The sequence below is a fragment of the Platalea leucorodia genome (assembly GCF_965183815.1).
Source record: "Platalea leucorodia genome assembly, contig: HAP1_HAP1_SCAFFOLD_310, whole genome shotgun sequence".
NCBI classification, from domain to species: Eukaryota; Metazoa; Chordata; class Aves; order Pelecaniformes; family Threskiornithidae; genus Platalea; species Platalea leucorodia.
Genome location: NW_028121265.1, coordinates 62,475 through 87,292, shown reverse-complemented (window position 1 = coordinate 87,292; position 24,818 = coordinate 62,475). Strand labels below are relative to the sequence as shown.

Here is a 24,818-nt window from a genome sequence, read left to right as displayed (position 1 = left end):
CACTCCCATTCTGCCTGTCAAAAAGCCTGACGGCAAAACTTATCGATTGGCGCAAGATTTGCGGGCAATAAATCAAATAGGTGAAGATTTGTATCCGGTAGTGGCAAACCCATATACTCTGCTGACTATGTATGCTGTAGCATATTTCTTTAAACGGTTGAAGTAAGCAAAAGATGGCCGGGGTGCCTTCGGGCAGTGGCCGCCGTTGTTTTGATTATCCAAGAAACTAAAAAATTAACTTTGGGACAAAAGATGATTGTGTAACCTCCGTTTTAGAACAAAAAGGGGGACACTGGCTTTCACTATCAAGATTCTTGAAATATCAAGCAGTTCTGATGGAACAGGATGATACAGACACATCTACAGTTATCAACCCTGCTTCCTTTTTAAGCAATAAACAGCAAATGGAGACTATCGTGCATGATTGTATAGAAACTATTGAGGCTGTATATGCAAGCAGAGCAGACTTGAAGGAGGAGCCACTGGAGGAAGCCGACCAGACATGGTATACTGATGGGAGCAGTTTCGTAAAGAATGGAGTTCGAATGGCAGGATATGCTGTAACCACCGCAGACCAACTGGTGGAAGCAAAGTCACTCCCTAAGGGCACATCTGCACAACGAGCTGAAATAATTTCCATAGCGAGAGCGTTGGAGCTGGCCGAAGGGCTGCGAGTAAATGGACGGATTCAAAATATGCCTTTGGTGTAGTCCACGCCCATGGAGCAATTTGGAAGGAATGAGGACTCTTGACTGCTCAAGGGAAAAGTATAAAACATGCTGATATAATTTATGCTGTACAGCTTCCATCAGCAGTGGCAATTACTCACTGCAAAGGACATCAGAAAGGTAACACTGACAGGGAGGTGGGAAATAAACTGGCTGATTACGAGGCAAGGCGAGCTGCGGAACAAGGTGAGGTATTAAGGATAAATCCTGAAAAATCTTTGCCACTACCTGAAACAATTGAATATGATGAAAAGGATCAAAACTTAGGAGCTGAAATCAGCCCATCAGGATGGGCACTGTTGAATGAACAGAATAATAGTTCTCTTTAGCATATTATGGTAACGTATAAAAACAGAGCACAACAAAACTCACTGGGGAACTGAAGCCTTATACAACTCTCAAATTGTAGCTAGAAATTTATATCGGACTCTAAAGACTGTAGTTAATAGATGTGAAGCATGCTTAAAGAACAACCCAAAAGTAGCTAACCATGTGACATTTGGAAATATCAGCAAAGGAAATGTTCCAGGTCAAAATTGGCAGATAGATTTCTCGAAACTCCCCAGATAAGGGGGATATAGGTATTTGCTAGTATTAACTGACACTTTTTCAGGTTGGCCAGAAGCATTCCCTACCAGGACAGCCAAGGCTTGGGAGGTAACTAGAATATTAATGCAAGAGATAATACCACATTTTGGGGTTCCAGCAACCGTATCCTCTGACAGAGGACGACATTTTATCTCAAAGGTAGTACAACAAATTAGCCGCCATTTGGGTATAGATTGGCAGCTTCACACCCCATATCGCCCTCAGTCGAGTGGCCAAGCAGAAGAAAATGAACCACTTAATCAAACAGCAGATTGTGAAATTGGGACAGGAGAATAACTTAGCTTGGCCTCAGTCTTTCCCTTTGGCTCTCTTGCGCATAGGAACTAGGCCAAGAGCAAAAGAAGGACTGAGCCCTTTTGAAATCTTAGATGGACGACCCTATGGAATACAGAAAGGGATGTCCACACAGGCTGGGGATGAAATTATAACCTCTTACATGGTAGTATTAAGCAAACAACTCAACAAAATTGAGAAACATGTGGCCGGGACTCAAAGTAGATGTTTAGATGGACCTGTACATAACATCTAACCTGGAGATTATGTCTATAGAAGGTCTTTTGCAGAAAGAACCTTGGAGCCACAGTGGGAAGGATCTTTCCAGGTGCTCCTTACCTCGCGCAAGTACAGCAAAGAAAGCTTACCTTGTCATGACGCTGATTGTAAGCCTAATAGGAAGACTGGGGGCATGGGAGAGTAATACCTTTTTGCAGCTACATGACAAAATTGCTACCGCCATAAATTGGTCTGACTGCTGGATTTGCTCACACTTGCCCACAAACGCAAGACATGGCCACCCCGTGGTCGCTACCATTTTCCCCAATTTTTCGGAGGTAGCTAATGCCTTTAACAATATATCCCTCCCCGAGCACGCAGAGATACCAAAAAGGAATCTCGAATGGCAGATAGATTTAAGCCTACTCTGGAACGAGACTGAAGGAGTACCTTGTGTCCAGAGGTGCTACCTAGAAAACACCACACAGAATACGGGAAGGAAGAGCACAGACAGACATTGTGGAATTTCGAGTTTTATTGGGGCCTACTCCAGTTGCACTAGTTACATCAAGTATGGAGGTGCAAATATGTGGAACAGCAAGCAGATTCGGAAAGACGCCAGCAATATCCCCAAAGGCTGGCCAACTCCTGTAGGTCAGGGATGGTACTGGATCTGTGGAAAGTGGGGATATAAGGTATTGCCTTTAGGGTGGAAGGGCCAATGTGCTGTAGGGACTATAGTTCCTAACGTTACTATTGCACAAGACTTAACCAGTTTACGCATGCTTGGCCTATTACAAACCTATATGAAACCTGTAACCCATCCAATCAAGAGAAAACTAAACCCTTTCGTAATGAGGCCAACCAGGTTTCATAGCTTTGCGAGGTGGTTTCTTCCACGGTTAGGAGTTAGTGAATTAGAAAAAGCCTTAGTTAACATTTCAGCTACAATGGAAATTATTAATAATGCTACAGCTGATGCACTCACGGCTCTACAGAAAGAAATTTCTTCCTTAAAACAAGTAACACTTCAAAACAGGCTAGGGCTGGATTTGCTTTTTGCTAAAGAAGGAGGTTTGTGTACGGTTATTGGTGAACATTGCTGTACCTATGTTAACCAAGACAAGAGGATTGAAAAAGATTTATCTCAAATTTGGGAAAAAACCAAAATCTTGCATGAAGTGGCCCAAGATAGCACATCTTGGGGATTTAGTGACTTAATAGAAAAATTAACATCTTGGTTACCAAACTTGGCATGGTTAAAACAATTGTTTATTATGACAATTATAGCTGTAATTCTGTCTATGGCTCTGTGTGTAATAATTCGGTGTGCTTGGTGGCATTTCCAGAGCACAGGGGATTCCTACAGCGAATGGAAGAAGAACCAACTTTGACGAAAACTTGAATCTAACAAATATTTTGAGAAGATGTTAGATAAAGAAACGTTATCTTAAAATAAGATATAGTAAAAGAATTTACTAACTGTATAGAAAAGGGGGGACTGAAAAGGGGCTTTAGAGTGTAACTATAAAAGTTTAACTATTGTACAAAAGGACTGAAGTAAGGAGTCTTGTAATCTCTCAGCGAAGGACAGTTCCTTGATAAGAACAGCAACTTGTCATGAAAACCAGCTGAAACCGACCCTGCAGTTGGGACAAGAGTCAAGGAGCAACTGAGTCTGCGCAAGAACAACGAGTTGCTAGCAGTGACGAAGAAGAGTCATCAGCCTTCATCCCCACGACCCCCCGCGACCACCACCAGGAGGCACTGCGCAAGCGCAGTTAGGAGGGGTTTATGGAAACGACCTCTTGGGGCTAATTCTAATGCAAAGCGGGGACAGGTCATGCATATGTATAGGCGTATTGGGAAACATTATGTATATGTAATACTTTGTCGTATAAATCCAGGACAAGCCACCATGTGGGCGCGCACGACTTTGGCGGGATGATACCCCCCTCGCCCCCCCGTGCTTCCCAGCGCTGAATAAGCATACCTACTTTACAACCTGTTTCCGCACGTCACAGCTGTCCCTCAGGCTGGCTGTCGCAGCCACAAAGCGGAAAGCAGATCATCTCGGGAGAGTGCCAGCGCTTTTTGTGCTGAAGCATGAAAGGAAGGGAAAAACCCCACTCTCCTGCCCCACCTTCAATCCCTGGCGTGTGCTCTCCACCCCTTCATTTTGATAACACCTCCCTTTCCCTCTCTCCTCACAGGGAACGGCTGTGAACTCAAGAGGTTAAATCAGACAACAGCTCGTAATAGCTTACTCGTGCAGGTCAAAAACTAGTATAGTCTTTCCCTAAGCCACGTATTTACCGACCACTTGCTTTTTGCTACTGAGAAAGGACAGTCCTGCAAAGTTTCTTTTATTTAAAAAAAAAAAATTAAAAAAAATCACTTGCACTCGGAGATGCTTCCAAACGCAAGCAGAACAAATGCACCCCCATTTCCCACAGCAAAACATAATACATTTCTGGGAAGGGCACAAGACCGGAACCCCACGATGCTGCAGCTGGTCCTCTAGGGCACAGGACGGTTCAGAGACTGACCCAGCTTCCGAGTCTCTGCTTCCAGAACAGCAGCTTTGGGCTCCCTGGCCACAGCTGCTGAGGAGGAATCCAGCTCTTGGCAAATCTCTGGCAGCTTCCGGCTGGTCTTTGCACAGCAGTCTTGTGCCAGCTGCGTCTGCAGAAGGGACACCTGAAAGAGGCAAAAGGCCGAGCTCAGACAGGCCCACGCTGTTAGGACCATCCGTAGCTCCACGGTACCGGCTGTCAGGGAAGACGCGCCCTCTAACTCCAGCCCTCGCAAACACTTGGTCCTTGTGGAACGGGAAGTAACAGGTTCCCAGAGTCACCCCAAACTGAACTTCAGATTATCATCAACAATTCAAGTTTCTTTCTGGCAACGGCAACTCACACCTACAGCACTGACACATTACACGTATACTAAAGACAGAGGTTCCCTACAGGATTTAGTAACCCACCTCTTTTTTCCAAAAAAGAGATTTGGGCTACTGACACCTGAGTTCCACATGCTTTTTCCTCAGCAGGAGGACTACTGGTTACACAAGGTAGCGAGGAACCATTCTGTTATGACCTAGTTTGAAAACTTGACAGCTAGCACGTGAAAAGGGAGCAAACGCTCATTTTTCCTAACGTTAGAGCATTTCACAAAGGAGCAGAGCATAATTTGATGAACAAAGCCCGGGGGGGGGGGGGGGGGGGGGCGGAAATGAGCCTTAAAGGACTGCTGAGGCCTTGAAAGTCCTCAAACTCTATTATAATTTCCTGGCAACGCAGGGTTGTGCCTGCTGGGCTTTTTGGCGCGAGAGACCCAGCTGCTCTCACCTCCTGTTAGGTTTGCAGTGCAGCGCAGCCACAGCAGCTCTGGCGCCTTCCCCTCTGCCTGCTTTGGAGTGGAGGAGATGCCAGCACTGGGAGCAGTGCTCAGCGCTTTGCTGTTTCGGGGAAAACGGCTCAGGTCAGAGGTTTTCCTCTGTTTTCAAAGTGACGTGCGCTTTGCCAAGGGCTGTGTTCCACATGGCAATGCAATCCCCAACCTCAAGCTAGGAATATGAGAATATTCCTTCTTGGCGAGTGAACTCGAATAACAGAAGCAATTCCCAAAGGAGTTTTATGGCTTATGGAACCTGCTACGTTTGAATTACGATACCAAGGTCTGTCAACATAAAGCCAAAGGCGATGATAAAAAGTGGGACCCTAACCTGCTAAGCATCTAGAGCAGACTAGATGTGAAACTCAGGCAGCCAGCTCCGGAAGGGGAATGCGTGGTGCTGAATTAGAAGCCAGTCGTGCGCACGGAAAGTAAGACGGCAAAGGGACTTCACAGCAAACAATATGCGTAGGCTAGGGAACGCCACCACTGAAGAGAGGGTCAGGTCTGACCTTCTCTCTGAAATAACAAGGGCACCTTTGGGAAGGCTGGCTTGGAAGCCTGAAAAGCCCTCCCGCGCTTTGGTAGGTAACCCAGAGGTACGAGTGGGAGAAGCGGCCATCTGCTGCTAAGAGCATCTCCCAGGAAGCGTGAGATCAAGTTCCAGTTCCGCTGTTTCCCAGACCCAGAGGAGTGCCCTAACTAGCCAGCTGAGGACTATTCTTTGAGCAGAGCGCCTTCGTTTTCCTGCTGAACTGCTGAAGTAGGTCCACGGGGCAGGCAGACACAACAGTCACGAGGGGAAGGCGGTTCAGTTAGTTATCCGTAGCAACAGAACTTCAGACACCGAGACTTCCAGGTAAAAACATCCTTAGGCTGTAACCCGATGGCTTCAGCAGCATTCTTGGCTCACTTGCCAGAGCTAAGCATCATATACTTTACTCGCATAAATCTTACATGCATTTTGCCCTGAACACCGGTGAAGATTCACATCCTCAGGGAGACCAGGGTGTACCAGACCCATAAAAGGACATGGAAGAGAAGTGTGGTGACTGCTGCTACTGCTGATACCACTGTCAAAGGACGCAGTAGGGTTCAGCAGCTGGAATGTACATTCTTACACCGACCAAACAGATGTCCATGCAGCGCTTAGGTCTCTGACTCGGTCCGATATTGGGATCATGATTAGCACAGAACAGCAATACGAGACTAACGATTGCCTGAAGGCTAGAAGCTCTGGCACTGCCTTACATCCCTGGAGGCGAGGCAAGAGGAGAGGCAAGAGGAGCAACAGTGCCTCCATTTGCAGAAGCAATGGGTTTGAATGGGTGAATGATGTTGTTTGGCCACGGCCAACAGATGTGTTTGACTGGGCATTTCCACTGCCTGGTGTACTCCCTTCCTGACAGCTAAGCAATACTCGGGCTGTAGCATCGGGCAAAGTTGCGCCCATCAGTACAGCCACAGCAGCTTTTGAGGAGAGCTTTCCTACCCCTCACCTGGTTCCACAACTCAGCTAATCGACAACTGCAGCACCTGTGAGACTCCTCCTGTGAAGAAAACACAAGGATTTCTTTTTGGTCTCCAGTTTGGCCAGGGCCATGGTCTATACTTGACTTCTGTTAGGTCTATACCGGGGGGCTGCTGCCTCTGGGATTTGCCGTCGTTCCTCTGTATGGCCAGACCCTCCTCCCACCAAGTAAGATTCTGTTCTCACCTGTCTAGGAGCAGGCACCTGGAGCTGGTCAGAGAGAGAAAATCCGCCTGCATCTCGCAACGACCGACCTCGACAATCTCTCTTCAGTCTCCTCCGTTCCCGTTCCACCTGCACATTGGATAGGAGAAAGGGTCACAGAAACCTGCCACCAAACAAGGAGCAAAAGGGCCTCTGGACATCACGGCAAGGAGGTTTCTGCTCAGACTGTTCATTGCACCAGAGTGTGTTGGGGGCAAAAGGCACTCAAAGTAGACTATGGAAGAGAAAGACCAAGAGGAAACAGTTCCTGACACAAGAGGGTCAAATGTGTGTGTATGGGGACGCTGGGGCAAGAAGGGTGGTACCAGAGTGAATGTGCATTTGTGAAGGCAATGGGGTGCCAGAAGAGAGAGAAAATACAAAAGCGTGTGTCCACAGGGGGAACCGGGAGAGGGAAGGAAACAAGCAGAGGACCCCAAAGTGCTGTCTGTGGCAATGTGTTGTGTTCCAGAGGACCGTGAGGCTTTGCAGAGGCAGTGAAAGCCTGTTTTACCTGCTCAAGAGTCCTCTTGAGCTCAGCACTGAGTTGCTTCAGCTCAGTCTTCTCAAGCTCCAGCCTTGCAACTGCTTGCTGCAGACGTTCCAGCCGCTGCAACAGGAGTCTCTTCTCTGAGAGCCATGATAGCTGCTCCCCTTCTGCAACAGCCTGCTGGGTATTCAGAGAGGAGATTATGTGCGCTGGTGCCACATAAAGGTTAGAAGAGCCAGAAGCAACAAGGCGGGGAGAGTGACCGGACGCAGGAATGCACAGTGCTAAGTCCCTTCTTCTCCTGGTCCACAGACCAAAACAACATGCCCTCTTCCTAGGGGCCCTCCTCCAGATCACGTTGGTGAAATCCGAGGCAAATTTGCCGTCGTGTTTTTTTGGGCTGCGGCACAAGTACATCCTGAATGCGCAATGAAGCCTTTAACCTGATCAGGCAATGGTACCAATTCCATTATTTTCAATACACTGGAAAAGCTGGACCTCAGAAATCTAAATCTCTGAAAGCATCTTCTAAGCACCATCAGCGTAGCTGCTGTTCAGCCATCGTTCCGCTAAGTTTAGTATATTAGTCTGGTCAACTGTGCCCTTTCCTTTCCACGCCAAATCCTAACCACAACACGTTGGCTAAGCCTGCCTAGATAGGAGAGACCCGATTACCCATCCCCCACTTTTGGGCTTGAGTTAATTTTAGCAGCAAGCTCCATAGTTCTTTCAGTAGTTCTGGGCTGGGCAGAAAACATTCCAGCAGGTGAATGGTCTCTGGCCAGAGCTACACAGACAGGCAAGCCTGCTGGCTGCAATCCTAGTTTCTTTGGCCAAGCAGGTCATATATTTATGGGAATATATATTCCCATATCTTTATGGGAAGCATCATTAGAATCCTTTAGAGACATTTTAGTTGACTGATGATCAATCACGCTGCCTACCTGATGATGAAACCGGTCCGTGTCCCTCTCTGTAACCTTACTCTGCAGGATGGCTATTTCTTCCCTCAAAGTCCCATTGGCCTTTTCACTCTTGGTAAGGGCAAGAGTCAGTGCTTGTGCCTTCTCTTTCCATTTGGCTTCTTCACTTTCAGTCTGCTTCAAAAGAGCGGTCACCCGCTTCAATTCTTCCCCCTTTGCTTTCTGCTCATCTTCCAGTTGCTGGGTTAGCTCCTTCTGTCTTTGCAAGGCACGCTCTCTCTCCTGGAGAACTCTCCTCTTCTCTGCTTCCTCTTCCTCCCATTTTTGGAGTTTCTGGATTTGTTTCTGCAGGCTGTCCTCTCCATCTTTCCATCGCAAAGCTGACGTTAATTGTTTCAGTTCACTCTGCCTCCTAAGCTCTTGTTCTCTCCCTGTCAGAGTCTTCTCTAAATACCTGACTCTGTCTCTCTGGTACTTGATCTCTTCATCCTTCTTTGTCAGAGTCTGCTGAACATGCTGGAGATCTTCCTGAAGAGCTCTTATTTCCTCACCTTGAGCCTTGGTCTCTCGTTCCCTCCCACGCAAGGCATCGTCCAGGAGCTTCTCTCGCTCTCGGTGATGTCTAACCTCTTCATGCTGCTCGGTTAGCCTAAGCTGCAAATTCTGCAAGGTCTTCAGTTCTTCTTCTTGGTGCTGGAGTTTTTGCAGAAGAGTTTCATTGTCTTCATCTCTCTTCCTCACCACTTCCTCAAGCAGATTCACCTGCTTCTGGCACGATGCTAGTGCTACTGCCGTGCTTTCGCCACGAAGCCGGAACATGTTAATTTGCTCTGTCTGCTTGAGGAACTCCAAGTGGTTCTCCTTCAATATTTGGCTCATTTTGTCTAGGTCCTGCTCTAGACTCTTGGCCTGCTTGCCTTCTAACTCCTTCTGCTCTCGAAGCTCCTGGACATGCTCTTGCAAAGACACTATCTCTTGATCTCTAGCTTTTAGAGAAGATTCAGCATATTCTAGTTTTTGCAGCATACCTTTAGTCTGCATTGCTGCCTCCTCCTTTTCCCGTTGAAGCTTAGAGATAGCCTCCTCCAGAACCTCTATCTTTTTTTCTCTTTCTTTCACAGTCAGTTTTGTTGCTTGAAGATTCGTTTGCTCAGCTTCATGCTTTTCCTCCTTTTCCTTGCATGCCTCATGTTGCTTTCTAAGGGACAAAATCTCTTGCTCTTTTTCCTTTAGTGCCACTTGAAGGTGCTGCAGAATTTCCTTCTGCCATTCAGAGTCTTGTTGTTGTTGTTTTTGGAAGGTCTCAATCAGTTCCTTCTGAGAGTCAATCATTAAATCCTTTTCTTTCAGTATTGCCCTAGTGTGTTCTAAGTCTCGGTGCAAGACATTCATCTGTTCTGTTTTTTCCTCACAGCTCCTTGCTTGTTCCTTTTGGATGTCTATGAGTCTGTCCTTTTCTTTTGAGGTCTGCTCCAGTTGGTCACGGACAGTCCTCAGCTGCATCTCCATGACTCCTTCAGCTTCCTGGATTTGCTTTTGTTGTGACTCAAGCTCTTGATCTTTTTTAGATAAAGAAAGCATCATCTTCTCTACTTTACCACGAAGCTCTTGCAGGTACCCCTCTTGCTCTTCCTTGTACTGCTGCAAGAGTCTTAACTGATCCCTTTGAGAATCACACTCACTCTCTCTGTCCTTAAGAACTGCCCTCAGGTGTTCAAGGCTTGCATGCAGCGGTTTCACCTGTGCTCTCTCCATTTCCAGTTCTTGGATCTGCCGAGTCAGAGACATAAGCTCTATGTTTTTCTCCTTCAAGTTTCCTTTCATATGATCAAGATCCGCCTGCAGGTTTCTCACTTGTGATGCACCCTGTTGTTCTAGAATCATTATTTTCCCCTCCTGGAACTTGATCGCCTGGTCTCTCTCCTCCAGCTCTTTGCTCATCTTGCTGACAGCAGTCCTCTGCATTTCTCGCTGCTTCTCCAGGTCCCGTATCTGTTCTTGCTGGGATCTGATCTCCCGATCTCTCTCTTCCAAGTCTTTGCTCATTTTGCTTACAGCAATCCTTTGTTTCTCTTGCTGCTTCTCCAGGTCCCGTATCTGTTCTTGCTGGGATTCCATCTTCTCTTTTTTCTCTGTTATGTCCTTAATAACCCCATCGAGAGTAGTTTTATGCATTTCTTTCTGCTTTTCCAGCATTCTCATCTGCTCCTGGTACAACTTCATTTCTCCCTCCCTCTCTGACAGGAGGGCAGTCATATGAGTGACAGTCTCCTGCAAAGCTTTTCCCTGGGCTGCCTCTTTCTGGAGCATCTGGATTTTCTCCCGCTGCGTTTCCACTTCCTCATTTTTCGTTTTTAAGATAGACAATGTAGTTTGAAGTTCTTGTTCAAGGCAGTGATTCATATCTGTTGCTGTATTTGCTCGCGTTTCAGAGGCTGTGACTGAGTCCTGAAGAAGGTTTATCTCCCACACCAGTTCTTCTTTAACTGCTTGCAGTCTCTCCCATTCATGCTGCAAAACAGTGAGAAAAAGATTCAATAGTTCCGTCGATATATGTTTGCTTGTCATACTAGACTTGAACTCCCGCTTCAGCGGCAGTCAAGGGCTGCCCCCTCTCTCCCTGCCTCTCAGGATGTTGGAAGCCTTTCCCGTGCCACCCTGTAGGTTGCATCTTTCCCAGCTTACTCAGCCAGTCCCATCTTCCTTTTGGCCCTTCTCTGAACCTCTTCTGGCTCTAGTGTGGTCTTTTGGGCAGGAGCCACCAGAACTGCAGTCAGGATTTGAAGTCCAGACTAAGCATGATTTAGGCAGTGGCATGACGATATTCTCTCTATTAGGGAGGAAGGGAAGAGAGAACAACCCCAACATTTGATTTCCCACTTTGGGGTTTGGTTGGGGCTTTTTTTGGACCTCTACTCTGTAGAGTTTTCATGGTACCATCCTCTAGAACCCCACTGTCCCCTCTTGAAGGAGTAATGGTCAGACCACAGTCTGTCATTCTGTGGTTGAAATAAGGACGAGTTTTCCCCTTGCAGGCGTACATATTTATCTGGATCAGCACTTTTGTTTCTCAAATTCCTCTATTTTTTTTCCCCACTGTCTGCTCTCAGGTGGGCAATGTTGAACGGCTTTCTATTATTAGCAAACTTTGTCTTCTCACCCCTTTCTCCAGAGCCAGACATTTGGAAATCTAAATACGGATTTGAACAAAAATAATTGCCCAAACCATGCAATGTAAATAGAGACAAGTTTGAAAATTACTTTGACTAAAGCTTCAAGGGCGGAAACCTTCAGAATTGAGGAAAACAAACACCCTGAATCATAAGCGAGCTTTATATGACTACAGCATCTTTTCCTGCTCATTCAGAAGAATGCAATTGGAAAAGTGAAAAGTGGCAGGAAAGCAAAAGTCTGGGAAACAAGGAACGATGAGCGGAAGGAAGGGGAAAATGAGGGAAACTTGGTCAGCATTTGCGTACTCTGTATCTCCTCAGATTTGGACTGAACCTGTACAAGACCAACCAAAATCAGCTCTCCACTGGAAAAAGTTGCTCCTTAGAAGTATTAACAGAAGGCCAAAAAATAGGTAAGAAATGGCCCTCTGTGGCATCTGCCAGCCTCACCAGGACATCCTTTCTTTGCTTCTCAGTGCTCTCGAGTTTCCTTTCCAAAGACACCACCTCTTGACGCAGCGTCATAGCCTCCTTCTTTAGAGACTCTTCGGAGGCTGCTAGCTGCGATGTCAACTCTTCCACCTCAAGTGAAACATAACAAAGCAGTCAGAGACTACAGCTTGTCACTGTCAGCCGTATCACGTACTGTGAGGAAAGGGAAAGAACAAGTTTACATTTCACCCTGTCACAAGAGTACCAGATTCACAATGGATACAGCTGACTTGTTTAAAAATCTAAGTGGGTCACCACGTTCAGCTGAAAAACCACCGTAGAAAGCAAGACCAGCAGAGATCCATTCTGATCATTACTGGCAAACAGGCAAAAGGACTAGCCCATCTGTCCAGGGCAGCAGGTGAGATTCAGCTGGCCAGTAAGTCTCCTTCAGAGCAGCTGAGATGGAGACCACAGTATGATGGCAGTCAGAGGGATTATCCCATCAGCCTGCTGCTCTGCAATGGAAAGGCAAGTGAGAGACCGCCTCTTTGATGACTGGAGGAGCTACTGCTGTTGCAGTCACCTGTTTTTGTAGACCATCCCTCTGCTGAAGAAGGATATTCATTTCCTCTTTGATGGTTTGGCTTTCCTCCCTCTGCCTCTTCTCCGCTGCTTTGATCTTACTCTGAGTTTCCTGCAGCTCTGCTTGCAGTTTTTCTGTGATGTTCTGTAAACACAAATGGAGAGCAAGCTACTGAGACCTGCCGTGCCATCAGGCCCAGCTTTTTTCTCTTTCTGTCTCAAAATCACATTCATTCAGCCACTTCTTTCTGCTTTTCTACCCAGCTCTGCTGCCGTTGTAACCCTTCCTTCCTGTTGCTGATCTCTGGAGCTTACCAGGCTCGGTGCTTTCAGTGCCTGCAGTAGTCCTTGCCTCCTCAGCTGCAGGACTTATGTTTTATTTCCTTGTTACTGCCCTTCACTCCGTTACCCGGCCCTCTCGGCTTACGTCCAATTGCCAACGGCCCGTTCCTTCAACCTACCCTACAAGTCAGACTTACCTGCCCAGTCTCTCGCTGCTCTTCCACCTCCTGCCTGAGCTGCTCCAGCTGCTGGCAGGCTTCTGTTAGTTCTCCCTGAGTTTGGAGCAGTGTCTCTAATAAAGCATTCTTCTCACGCTCCTTTTCCAGCAGGACCTGCACAGAAATAAAGAGAAGACGGGTTTAAACTTCCCATAAAAAAATTTGTGTGGTAAGACTCAAAGACGGATGGGCTCACCCGTTCTCAAAGCACTATGCTGCTGGCCTCCTAGGTCATTATCTGCCCACTTGGAGGCACAGGTTCCTAAGTGAGATTGGCAGTATAAACATGGTCCATCCGTGACTGAATCTTCAACAACCTCTTAGTCATCGAAGGATCGATAAGGAGCCCAGAAGAGTAAAAAAACCACACCCATTCTCCTTTCACAGTCTTTACCTCTTGCTTGGCATTTTCGACTCTAGTTCGTTCCTCTTCTTGTTGAGCTTGCATGGTAGCAACTTTCTGCTTCGTATCAAACAGCTTCTTCTCGTGCTCCCTTTCTGCCTCTGCCTTCTCCTTTTCCCATTGCTCCAGCATCTCCTGTAGCTCTGAACGGTGCCGTTCCCGCTCGCTTGCCTGATGAGAGGAGGAAAAGACTTCAAGATGGAGTCCCAGCCAAGCTCCTCAATAAAAGGTGAAGCTTCTTGCCTCCCACAAACCCCCACCTCAACAGGGCACAGTAGTGGCTTTGGGCCCTCCATCAATCACGTCCTATCAAGGAACTTCAAAGGAGGGTCAGCAGGTGGAAGAAAAGCAGATGTTACCTGCCCTTCTCGGATGGCTGCCTGTTTGCTAGCACCTCTCACCTCAGCATTTCTCTCCAGTCTCCGAGTCTCTATTTTCAAAGCTCAACTCCATTCTCATCAATGAAAAGATGCAGATGGACTGCAGGGTGAGAAAGAGGCCAGTACCCCGATGCCCTAGTCACAAGGCAGGCCACGAACTGAACTACCAGGAACAAGGGGCCTGTTCTATATGCTTTAAGCCCAAAGATACTACCTCTGTCAAGCATGAAAGGACAGAAAGAAAGGAACAAAGTTCCCGCGACTGCAGTTGGCAGGAATGCTAGGAGTCGACCTCATGGTAGACAGGAATCTGGTAAGATCCTCCCCCTTTGCTGCCACGCTTTGCGTGGGGACCACCCAACCTTCTGTTGAACTCGTCTTAGGCCCACACCGACTCTGTGGCAGCATTTACTGTCCCAGCATAGTCCTGTGGGTCTTCACGTGCCCTCAAGTACAAGCCATTGGCTCTGCTGCCGGGCCTAGCAATGTGTGGCCTATGACAGGTGATTGCTGCCGTTTCACACGCTCTTCTAAAGCCAGCCCACAAAGCTTGCTTGAAGAATTCAAAAGCATATTGTTTCCTACCATGTCTTGCAGGAGCTTCCTTATTTCCACTTCATGATCGGTTTGCCGACGCCTGAGGGTTTTGTCATACTGCTGTTCTGTCCGCAAGAGCTGTTGCGCCATGCTTTCCCGTTCCTGCCTCATCAGAGATCTCTCTGCTTCCAGCTCCCGTTGAAGGCACTTCACTTCCCCTGCAAACACGACAAATGGCAAGATTCAGTGCCTACACAAACAGTGGTTCTGACTTTACTAACCTTAAGGCATTTGAATTTCAGTGTAGGAGGGATCTGTCTCCAGCTCCTTCACTCCCCAGAAGCACTGCAGACAGAGAGCTATTTTTATAACATCCTCCCGAGGCAGGGGGATCGCCAGAAACAATGCACGTGAGGCTCTCACCTTGTATCACCTCCTTGGCCTGTGTGACTGTGTGAAGGCGGATTTCAAGCTGGCTCCTGGCGATCTCCAGCTCAGCTAAGTGCTGCTGAGCCTCCAACCGGCTGGATTCCAGGGTCTCCTTCACTGACCTACAAGTTGCAAATACGGAGAGAAATGAATTTCTGGCTCCTGACACCCACAGGGAGTTATTCCAGTAAGAAGTGGTTCAAGATCCCTACCCCTGAGTACACAAAATGGGTTGCATGGAAACTTGGAGACAGAAAGCATATTTCTGCCATTTAAAATAGCAATGCAGGCCCCTCCGAGGGAATGCCCAGGCTTTACTTACGACCTAGCATCACACAGAAAGCCCAGCCGAATTTGATCTCAGTAGCCAAATCTTAAATTGCTGTTGTCTGATCTATGACACACGGGTAGCTGTGCCCACAAACTCTGTGCCAGCAAGCAAAAGCCCAGCTTTTTTTCCCAGGCTCACAGCCCTTATCTCATCAGCACTTCCAAGTTGCTCTGCAGGGGGACAGAATAAGAGTCTTTCCCTGGCTGACTCATGACTTCTTAATGCTGTTCATAGCATAGGTATAGGCAGGTAATTTTCCAGACTCCCTGTATGTAAAAGGGACTAAAGAAATACATTAGATGATATAGTAAAATCTCATGCTTGTAGCAGCATTTTTAAGAAACCTGAACTAGATGTTACCTGAACAAGGACTACCTGAAAGGAGAGACGGGTATCCTTCGGTTTAAACTGTTGGAAGTTCAAAAGAAAAACTTGCTACTTTTCTTTAAGCATTGCTAAGTAGGCAGCAGCCCACGTGACTTGTCGCTCTTTCTCATGGAAGTTATAGTACTGCAGAGGCAAATTGTTACATCCATAGACTGCAACCAGCTGCCGCGATTGACACACAGGATTCTGGAACCAGGAGCTGAAGACACCTCCCTGATCTCACACAGGGTCCTGTGTGCCAGGTTCCTACAATACACAGCACTGCCTCACTAGTACAGGCATGCAATCAGGATAACATCCTTTGGGGTGAAGGGGCACCCGAGTGGTACAACAGTAAAACCCGCAACAGTAGGATTTCGCTACTTTGATGGACAATGGAGGATGTATCTTCAAGAAGGAGAACAAGCACATATTTCTGATTACGCCAATCTCTGGCAGTCCAAAGCAAATATGCTCCCTTTTAAGGTCAGTCTCTAAAACAGAACAGAAAAGATGATAGAGTCCAAAACTGTGGCAACAAAAGGCTCTTGAGAACAACATCTGGCAAGAATAGTTGCCACAGCCCAATAATTGACAAAACGTAATTCAGCTGGATCACATAAGAGAAGCTGGAGCTCAGAAGCAGCAGCAGCTCTCAAGAAACAGACTGCGTCAAAATGGTGTTTATCAGCCTTGCTAACACCATACTCTGGAGTGGTAAAGCGTAAAAGTCAAGAAGCAAAACACTCTCTAAACCATCATTTGTACAGCTCTGCCAGTTCAGGAGTCTTCCAAGATAGACCTAGGAGGAGGACAAACATCTCCATACGTTGGGTTGGTTTTGGGGGGTTTTTTTGGAAAAGGAGAACTTCTCGCATTTGATCTTAGAAACCTGATGCAGCAGAAGGGCAGAATCTTGTTCCTTCCCTGTATAACTTCTCCATGACACCTGTCTCTAAACAGCATGTGGTGAGGAGTACAGGACGCAGACATCAATGATGGGCAAGAAGTCCCAAAGACTGGCGAGCATTCAAAAGTTCCCTGCTGCTGGTGTAACCAAGTCTAGGTCCTGCACCATAGGTAACAAGTTAGCTTAGAAACAGAAGGCCCTCAAGGTGTTCAGCATGAGCCTCTAGCTTCACCCTAAATGGCAGTGTCCTACTCACAATGTCCGTACATAACAGCCTTGAATTCCAGAGATCCCACGTCAAACTACTTGATGAGCAAAGAAAGATCTATGTTCAAATACACAGAACAAGAAACCAAAACAAGAGAGAAGCTTCAGGTTTCAGCAAACGTCTGCATGGTTTAATTATTACTCGGTGCAGAGCCAAGGTACCAGATACTGAGGAATTGTATCGGCTTGCTTTGGACTTCACACAGGAATGTGCAAGGGGGCAAAAACAGGAGCCCAAGGCTCAGGAGAGCTTTGTTAGCTTTAGCTGTCAGAAAAATAACATTCAAATTATGGTATACTGGTTTGGGGGTTTTTTGTTGTTTTGTTTTTCTTTTCCCCCCACGAGATTCTTCCATTTTCTGTCCATGGAAGGTGAAAACATCTCAAAAGCGTACAGGATGCAATAAATCCCCGTGTAATGATTACCACCTTTATAATTACACACATGAAGTAATGTCCTGCCTAGGGTCTCCTCCCCGCCTTTACCTGGCCTCTGCCAGCTGCTCGGAAAGGCCTTGTCTGTCCCGCTCTGTGGCTGCCAGTCGCACCTCTAGGGCAGCCTTCTCATGCACCAGCAATTCCTTCTCTTTGGACACCCTGGCCAGTGCGTGCCCTTGGCAAGAGGTCTCCTGGCGCAACTGCTCCGGACCACTGCTAGCTGACTCTTGCTGGCAGCAAACCTGAAAGTGAGACAAAATACAGTTAGAGTCCTTTCTCTGGAGTTCTGTGCGGAGCCAGCCAGTGCCAATTCTGAATCAGCTAGAGGAGAAAGAGCTCCTGTACTTTGGGCTGAAAGTTTACTAAGACTGTCTAACAGAGAACAGACCATCAGAAACAAACAATTCTCCTCTCAAAGTTATCCCATACTACCCAAGATTGCACAGTATGAAATGGACACGTAAATGATGGCAAAGTTCCTAGTCTCCTCCAGTGATAACGATTCCCCCAAGCTCTTTTTCCACTGTACCGAAATCAGTTAGTCCAGAGTCAACAGTCTTGTGTGATCATCTATTTCTCCTCCTCTTCCTCAAAGCCTAGAGAGGCTCTAGCAATTCAAAGCTGCGTGTATGTCTTAAAATACAATTTCAACAATATCAAGATGTCATTCCCATTCTTAGCAGTACAAGATAGCAGACACTGACTTGCAGCTTTGTCCCGCCCTCTAGGCTCCAACAAATGGAAAACATCTCCCTTGACAAAAGCACTGCAGAATGCAACAGATACAGCTTAACTGAGCCAAGCAGCCAAAAGCCCACCCAGAAAGCACCAGGTTTTTGGTCTCACCTGACTGAGTTTCTCTTGGGTTTCTGCCTTCTCCTCTGCCAGTATCCTCAGCTGTACCTGCAGCCCCTCCTGTTGCTCCTCTGCTTTCTTCAGCAGCTGTTCCAGGTGGGCTTTCTCTGAGCAGAGCTCTTCATTCATTCTTTCACACAAGTTCAGCTTCTCCTGGTCAGAGATCTTTGCTCTCTCCATCTCGTCCACTTTACCTGACAGAACGTCATTCTCTTGCTCCAGCTACAACCACAGAAGCACAGAGGAAATAAAATACAGTAAGGTTTACTATGTAGAAGGTTTGGCTTGGACAGAAAAAGGAACATTTCCATATTCAGGCAGTCATACTGTCTGAAGCCAAGAGGTCTGAAAAGAGGCAGCAGCTGGAGAAGAACACCTGGTAAGATCTTTGGCAACTCTGCTCACCTGCAACACAAGTTTCTCCAGCTTCTCCACTTTATCCAATGCAAGGGCTTCGTTAACACTGCTCATCTTCGCTGTTACAACACGTAGATCAGCTACTTCAGCCCTCAGCTTCGTCTGAGCCCCTGTCAACTCTGCCACTGACTGCTCTGCCTGAAGAGACAAAAGAACAACAGGAAAACAAAGACAGGAAGATCCCTGACTTCAAGCGGCAACTGCAGATCCCCTTTTGTGTCTCTGACATACTCCCGGTTCAGTGCTCCCAAGAAGCACGTGGGGACTAACTACACCAAAGAGCCCGTGTGGGCTGATCACCATTTTCCAAGGAGAACAACAGCATTGTCCCTGTCCCTTCTGCTTCCACAGAAACAGCATCTGTGGTGGTCTTGCTATCACAGCTCCCTCTCCCACAAGTGCTGCCTAGGAATAAGGTGGCCATACCTTTTGCAGTGCCATTGTAAGCTCATGGTTCTCTTGCTTCAGCAGATCCCTCTGAAGGTGCGATTCCTCTAGTGTCTCTCTCATGACTACCAACTCCCTCTGTAATAGCGACTGTTTTCCTTCCAGTGCACCTAAGTCCTTCACTCTATGAGGAGGGGAAAGACTAAGTTTTTAACGTAAAAACATTCTTATTTCCAAAACCAAGAGTATAGAATCACAGAATCATTTAGGTCGGAAAAGACCTTTAAGATCATCGAGGCCAACCGTAAGCCTAACACTGCCAAGTCCACCACTAAACCACGTCCCTAAGCACCACAGTCCACACCTGTCTTCTAAATACCTCCAGGGATGGTGGCTCAACCGCTTCCCTGGGCAGCCTGTTCCAATGCCTGATAACGCTTTGGGTGAAGAAATCTTTCCTAATATCCAATCTAAACCTTCCCTGGCACAACCGTAGGCCATTTCCTCTCATCCTATCACTTGTTCCTTGGGAGAAGACACCAACACCCACCCCGCTACAACCTCCTTTCAGGTAGCTAACAGCTTCCTGCTCGTTAGTTCTCTCTCTCCTCTTTCATACGTTGCATATAAGACTCTCCAAAGGTCTTCTTTCAGTAAGGCAGATGTTTAAGTCCAGATTACTAGTCACACAATTACTTTTGCCTTCAGCAGTGAATTGATGAAAGAGCTTGCAATCTATTCGGGGAGATGTGCATGAATTTTCAATCCAATGATCATAGGATCACAGGATGATTCAGGTTAATATGACTCATGTTGCCAAAATGGCACTTCTTGCCCCAAAGGCTTTCTGTACTCAGTCTTGCAAGGAGATGTCAGTACAGAGGTGCTACGTTGCTTATGATGGTCCTGTGCAAATTCCTCCCAATTCCTTTAGCACAGCCCTGGGTAGCAAAAGGGCTGTACAGGAGACAGAGCTCTCTTTATGCTGGTCTCAATTTCTCACCAAGAATCAGTTTAACAGCAAAAACACTGTAATGTGCAAGACCTTTTCCAGTCTTGTCTTACTCAGAAGAGCTTCTGTCAGTCAGACAGTTTTTCCTATCCATTCTGTTGAAGGCAATAGTTTGACTAGGGACAGAAACAAGGCTGTGCAGAATGAGTGTGTTTTGAACGTGGACGCAGCCCATCTATGAACCCAAGAAGCAGCCACAAAAGATAATGCTGGTAACAGCAAAGTTTAAAACACATTTACCTGTTCTGAAGCTCCTTCTTCTCCATGTCCCCCTTGACTTGTAAGCACATCGCTTCCCAAGTCTTCTGGCTTATTTCCTGTTCCACTTGCTGCTGTGCCTGATCCTTTAGGACAGGTCTACCCAGAGGGACGGACTCCCAGAGCTGTATGCCAGAGCTTAGGCGGGAGCAGTTTACAAGTATAGATCCAGAAAGCCTCATGTGCTCTGCCTTCAGCTCTGACAAATCTCTGAAGAAGAACAAAGAAAGAGAGAACCTTCACACCACCATCTTTATCAGATGACTCCTTTTTGAAGCACGTAATTGCGCAACAGTAAAAGCCAGTTCATCTGTTCAGGGCCTCTGCACTGCTTATAGCCCAAGCCCCCCAGTTTTATCTGAAAATTAGCACCAAACAAAATGATTCTGAAAACAGCCTAAAGCACGCTTAATGGCATTGCTTCAGACTACCAAAGGAGAAACCCTATCTTTAGCTGCAACTAAAGTAACATCAAGGCTCAAAAAGCAGGTGTGAAGGGAAGCTACGTTTCTTCTGCAAGAGATCTAGCCTTAACTTCTACTCACCGGTCAGTGGCAGCCTTCATTTCCAGGAAATGACGGTGGAAGTTTACCACCTGATGCCATAGGCTGAGTAGACGGTTACGTTCACCTCTTAAGTAGCTGTCATAACGCTAAACATGCAAAGACAAAAAGAAATGCCAATTCAGCCTTCGCCGTCACTGTACAAGTCTTTCAGATAGGAGAGAGTACAACCACCATCACCAGGTCTCCTTTAATAACAATTCCGACAGGGGCATCAAGGACTGAACAGGCACCACATAAGCATCCTCGGTAGACCTGCCACCTGACTTCAAAGAAGGGAACATCCACACCACTTCTCCTGCAGGAGTGGAGAGCAGCAAAGCAAACTGATGACTCATCATCCCGCCTTGCAGAGGTGTCTAACAGTCTTGGTGGCGGAAGACAAAAACAAGTCCCTCCAAGACCAGTGTCAGGTTGGCTTACAACAGGCTATTGGTAGGGGAGGCCTGTCTTGTTCTTCTGTTGGCTGCTCTGCATGTGAAAACACACAGACCTCTCTGGTCTCCACTGACGTGGACAGAGATTTAGGAACTATTAAAAAGACGAGCGTTCATGTGGGACTGCCCTACAGTGTCCAGCAACAGCAAGCATTTGCCTTTAAGGCCGAGCAGTATGGTCACAGCAGGTGGGCATCTTCCATCACCACAATTTGCTGACGCTCCTCCATCTCACACCCCCGTCTTCTGCTAGTCAACACCAATACAGCCCCAGTGTAGCCACAACTTTCACACAGCAAGTCCTCCATGCCAGAAATAAAATGCATTCACCTTCCGCTCCGGCATCACGCCTGACATTCCCGTAGCCTACCCTTACCTCACATTCATTGCACCGTTCAACCTCCTTCAATTCCAGCTCCTCCCGGGCCTTCATCCAATCCGCTGTCAGTTTTCCAACATCTTCTTTGAGGGCTGAATTAACCTCATTTGCTTTATCTAGGTGCTCCCACAGGAGAGTGTTCACTTCTGCCAGATTCTCACATCTTGGAAAGAAAGAAACAGCAATGAGGTCACTGAACAACTGCTAGCCACAAGCAGCATCCCCCGACTTTCCAACTCCTTCAACACCGACTTTGTTGTCAAACGGAGAAGTAGTAGAAGTGCTTTCTAGGATTAAGTAAGACCTCTCTGTTAGGGCAAACTCAGTTGCTTCTCCTTGCTTTGAGCCTTCAGTTTCCATCTACAATTTTGGTTCCCCCTTCCTCTTCAACTTTGATGGTGCCCACAGTTAACGTCTTGCCTCCCCTTCATGCTGTCCAATCACTGGATGCATCATCTTTCTCTGTCGTTGTCCTGACCACCTCTCTTCCGCAGAGAGGACTCCAAGTTTCCATGGCCTTTTCCCTTGCAATGTTGTACCCACCGCTGCCCTCACCTTCTTGTTAAGCCTCTCCCTGTCCTTGTCCTATACGCTGCGTAAGACCTCTAGCAAAGACCCCACCTTACTGATCCAGTAAACCTCCCACCACAAAGACAGCACCACATATGTAGGAGAAACAGCTTTACCTGAAACCTTCAACCGAAAACTGAAAAGTCAAGCACTGCAGGCTAATGACTTTGGGGCCACAGACTAATATCCCACCCAGGCAACATTTCATGAACAAAATTTCAAGAACTGCTGCCCTGTGAACAAGCACAAAACTCAGCTTCCGGATCAAAACGGGAGCTGTGCTTCTCCCACCTTAGCTTGCAACATGCATAACACACCACACAGATGACTTTTACACCACACACAATTTATCTCTTGGGCAGAGGAAGAAAGAAAAGCAGAGAAAGAAATGTGGCAGAAGATGCCTGTGGTGCCAAGTGCTCTACTGGAGGACTCGGATACACGCACAGGATATGCTACTCAGGTAAAACCAAACAGGAAAGCTCCTGTGCCATGAAATGTTCAGGCTGCCAGGGTTTGATTCTCAACCTAAAATGGGGCTCTGCTGAGGAGCTCACCTACAGAATCATAGAATAATTTAAGCTGGAAAGCAACCTTTGGAGGTCACCCGGAACAACCTCCCACTCAAAACAGAGCCATTTTACCTTTGATGCTCCTCTTCCAACTGAAGCAGTGCTTTCTTCAGGCGGCGGTCGTCTGTGGCTTCCCACCTGCCTGGAAGGGATCCCTTAAGAAGAAAGGAAATGTTTAGTCAAATTCTTGTGTTCCTTTCACTGCTGTTAGCGTCAATCGCTTTCCCCTCTGTTTCTTTGGTAGCTCAGGAGCTCGTGGCTTCTTCCAGGCATAGCAGTGTCGTGACTACGGGGAGGAAGGGAGGGGAAGGGTGTTACTCAATGTGAGTAGCTCTCCTCAGTCTCCCACTGTTGCACTCTCACAGCTGGGTATCCTCAGCTCGTGACCGTGAGTGCTCACTTAGACTTGAAGCCTGGGAATACCCTCCTTCTCTCCTACCCTTCATCTCCTCGGTTTACGTTAGCCGTGAAGCAGAAAGAAAAGCACAGAGCCAGCGCTGTACATTGAACGCCAGCATTCTTGCCTTCCAAAACGCTCTTTCAACTGATTCTTTTTCAGAGACAGCCATAGAACGTAACAGGCAGTATAGCCCTCTCCTGAGACCTAGGACAAATGTTACTCCAGCAAGTAATAAAGCACTCCTTCACAAAATTAAAATCCTTCTTGATAGGGTCTTCTGGACTGGCATTTCTGGGACTACTGGCTGCTCTAAGAACAGCAACTGGACAAAACACTGATGGGCAAACTTACAGTGCTTCTTTAAATCCTCAGCTGGCAAAATCTTGGTTTCCTCTGCCATTGCTTTGGGGAGCTTTTTGTCTGCGTTAACGAACGCTACGTACGCTATCTTGAGTTAGCAACCTGCACACTCACCCCTCCTGCTTCCACGTGCTGCTCCAACTCTCGACACCAAGTCCGGTACTGCACTACCTAGATGGATACGTAGAATGCAGATGAGCAAATGCAGCTTGTAACAGACTTGGCTCCTCCTGCATTAGCTTTTCTCCAAGTCTTCACAGCCCAAGCACAGTGCATTTCACAGTGCTGCTGATGCAGTCAACAAGAAGGTGTTATGATACAGGGAAGCTGCACTTTTATCTAATACTAAAGAAATTGAGACAGGGTTGCTTTTACACGTAGCGCTATCTGCTCATCCTCAGATAGCGACGGCAAGCAGAAGGATGAGACAGACTTAGCCAGCCATGCCTGGCCTATGGCCACTATGTACCCCCAGATCAGTATTGCCAATGGGCTAAAAGTCCAGTCGGTCCTTGAAGTTAGAGAAAGGAGTTTTCAAAACGGCTTTTCAATATTTCGCAAGTAAAGTTAGTTCTGACCACAGCCCTGCCCAGCCACTGCAGAATATGGATTTCTGTTCAGCTGCAGAAACCAAAGCACGGGCCAGAAAAGCAGGACGACCGCACAGCAGCGCCGTGACCACCGCCAGGCGCTGGGCCGGGCCCGGCACGGCCTGCCCCGACCCTCCGCCCAGCTCTGGCACCCTCCTCGCTGCCAGCGCTCCTGCGCCCCGGGCGAACCGGGCCAGCGCTGCCTCTGCCCGGGGCCGCCCAAAACCGCCCCCGCCGCCGCGACTCCTGCCTCTGGGACAGCCCCTTGCTCCCGCGGCCAAGCAAGGGCGTTTGCAAGCCAGGCATCGTTCTTTGACTACGGAAAAGACCTAACGAGAGGCTCGGGAGGCTGGCAGCGGCAGAGCGAGGCGCCCAGCACGCCTGGGCGGGCCGGGCGGAGCAGGGCGGCTCCCGGAGCCTGGCCCGGCCTCCGGGCTCGGCGCCGTCCCGCCCGCGGCAGCGCCGGGGAGGGCCCCGCTGGGGCCGCGCGTTCGCCCCCCGAGCTCTCTGCCGCCGAGTCCCCTCTCGGCGCGGCGCCAACGGCCGCGGCACCCCGACACCGCCACTGCGGCCCGTCCCCGGGCGCCTCCCCCAGGGCAGGCGCCCCCGCTCCTCACCTTCGCCTGCAGCTTCCGCACCAGCACCGCTTGGCGGTGCTGCGCCTCCTGCGAGCTCTGCAGCCGGCGCTGCAGGGAGGCCTGGCTCCGCGCCGCCATGCCCCCGCTCGCCAGCCGGGCCCGCCGCCCGCGGGGCTCCGCCGCCTGACAGGCCCCGGAGCGGGGGCTGCTCCGCGGCCTGCCCCGGCGGACCGCGCTCAGGCGGCCCCGGGCCGCGGCCTGGCGCCTGCCGGGGCGGGCGGAGCAGCTTACCCTGCCCGCCGGGCGCGACCGGGAG

At 48.2% G+C, this 24,818-nt stretch overlaps 1 protein-coding gene across 8 annotated transcripts; it reads right to left on the bottom strand.

Annotated features, from left to right (window-relative positions):
• Nucleotides 1-4,263: 4,263 nt before the first annotated feature.
• LOC309604024 (uncharacterized protein) lies at nt 4,264-24,707 on the bottom strand. 8 transcript variants are annotated; one of them, XM_082338903.1, is made up of 21 exons: nt 24,542-24,707; nt 23,449-23,505; nt 22,647-22,729; nt 21,430-21,595; nt 20,599-20,705; nt 20,036-20,263; nt 18,823-18,967; nt 18,385-18,534; nt 17,971-18,201; nt 17,173-17,366; nt 14,807-14,934; nt 14,432-14,601; nt 13,458-13,637; nt 13,043-13,177; nt 12,565-12,708; nt 11,997-12,128; nt 8,395-10,884; nt 7,475-7,630; nt 6,943-7,050; nt 6,725-6,775; nt 4,264-4,529 (listed from the first exon to the last, which is right to left on the bottom strand). In XM_082338903.1, the coding sequence occupies exons 1-21, from the start codon at nt 24,638-24,640 to the stop codon at nt 4,350-4,352; spliced, it is 5,334 nt and encodes a 1,777-aa protein (XP_082195029.1). In that variant the 5' UTR covers nt 24,641-24,707; the 3' UTR covers nt 4,264-4,349. The 8 variants fall into 8 exon arrangements, with proteins under 8 accessions (XP_082195029.1, XP_082195031.1, XP_082195030.1 ...); XM_082338905.1 differs by having other exon boundaries at nt 6,961-7,050; XM_082338904.1 differs by having other exon boundaries at nt 7,475-7,627.
• Between the last annotated feature and the right edge of the window lie 111 nt (nt 24,708-24,818).

Bases quoted from the DNA above. Each gene is read 5' to 3' on its own strand.
- LOC309604024 (XM_082338903.1), bottom strand. From the start codon at position 24,640: ATGGCGGCGCGGAGCCAGGCCTCCCTGCAGCGCCGGCTGCAGAGCTCG. The intron at 14,935-17,172 runs GTAAAGGCGGGG...TGCAACTTGTAG, and splicing joins GAGCAGCTGGCAGAGGCCAG to GTCAGTGAAGGAGACCCTGG. The intron at 14,602-14,806 runs GTGAGAGCCTCA...TCGTGTTTGCAG, and splicing joins GGCCAAGGAGGTGATACAAG to GGGAAGTGAAGTGCCTTCAA.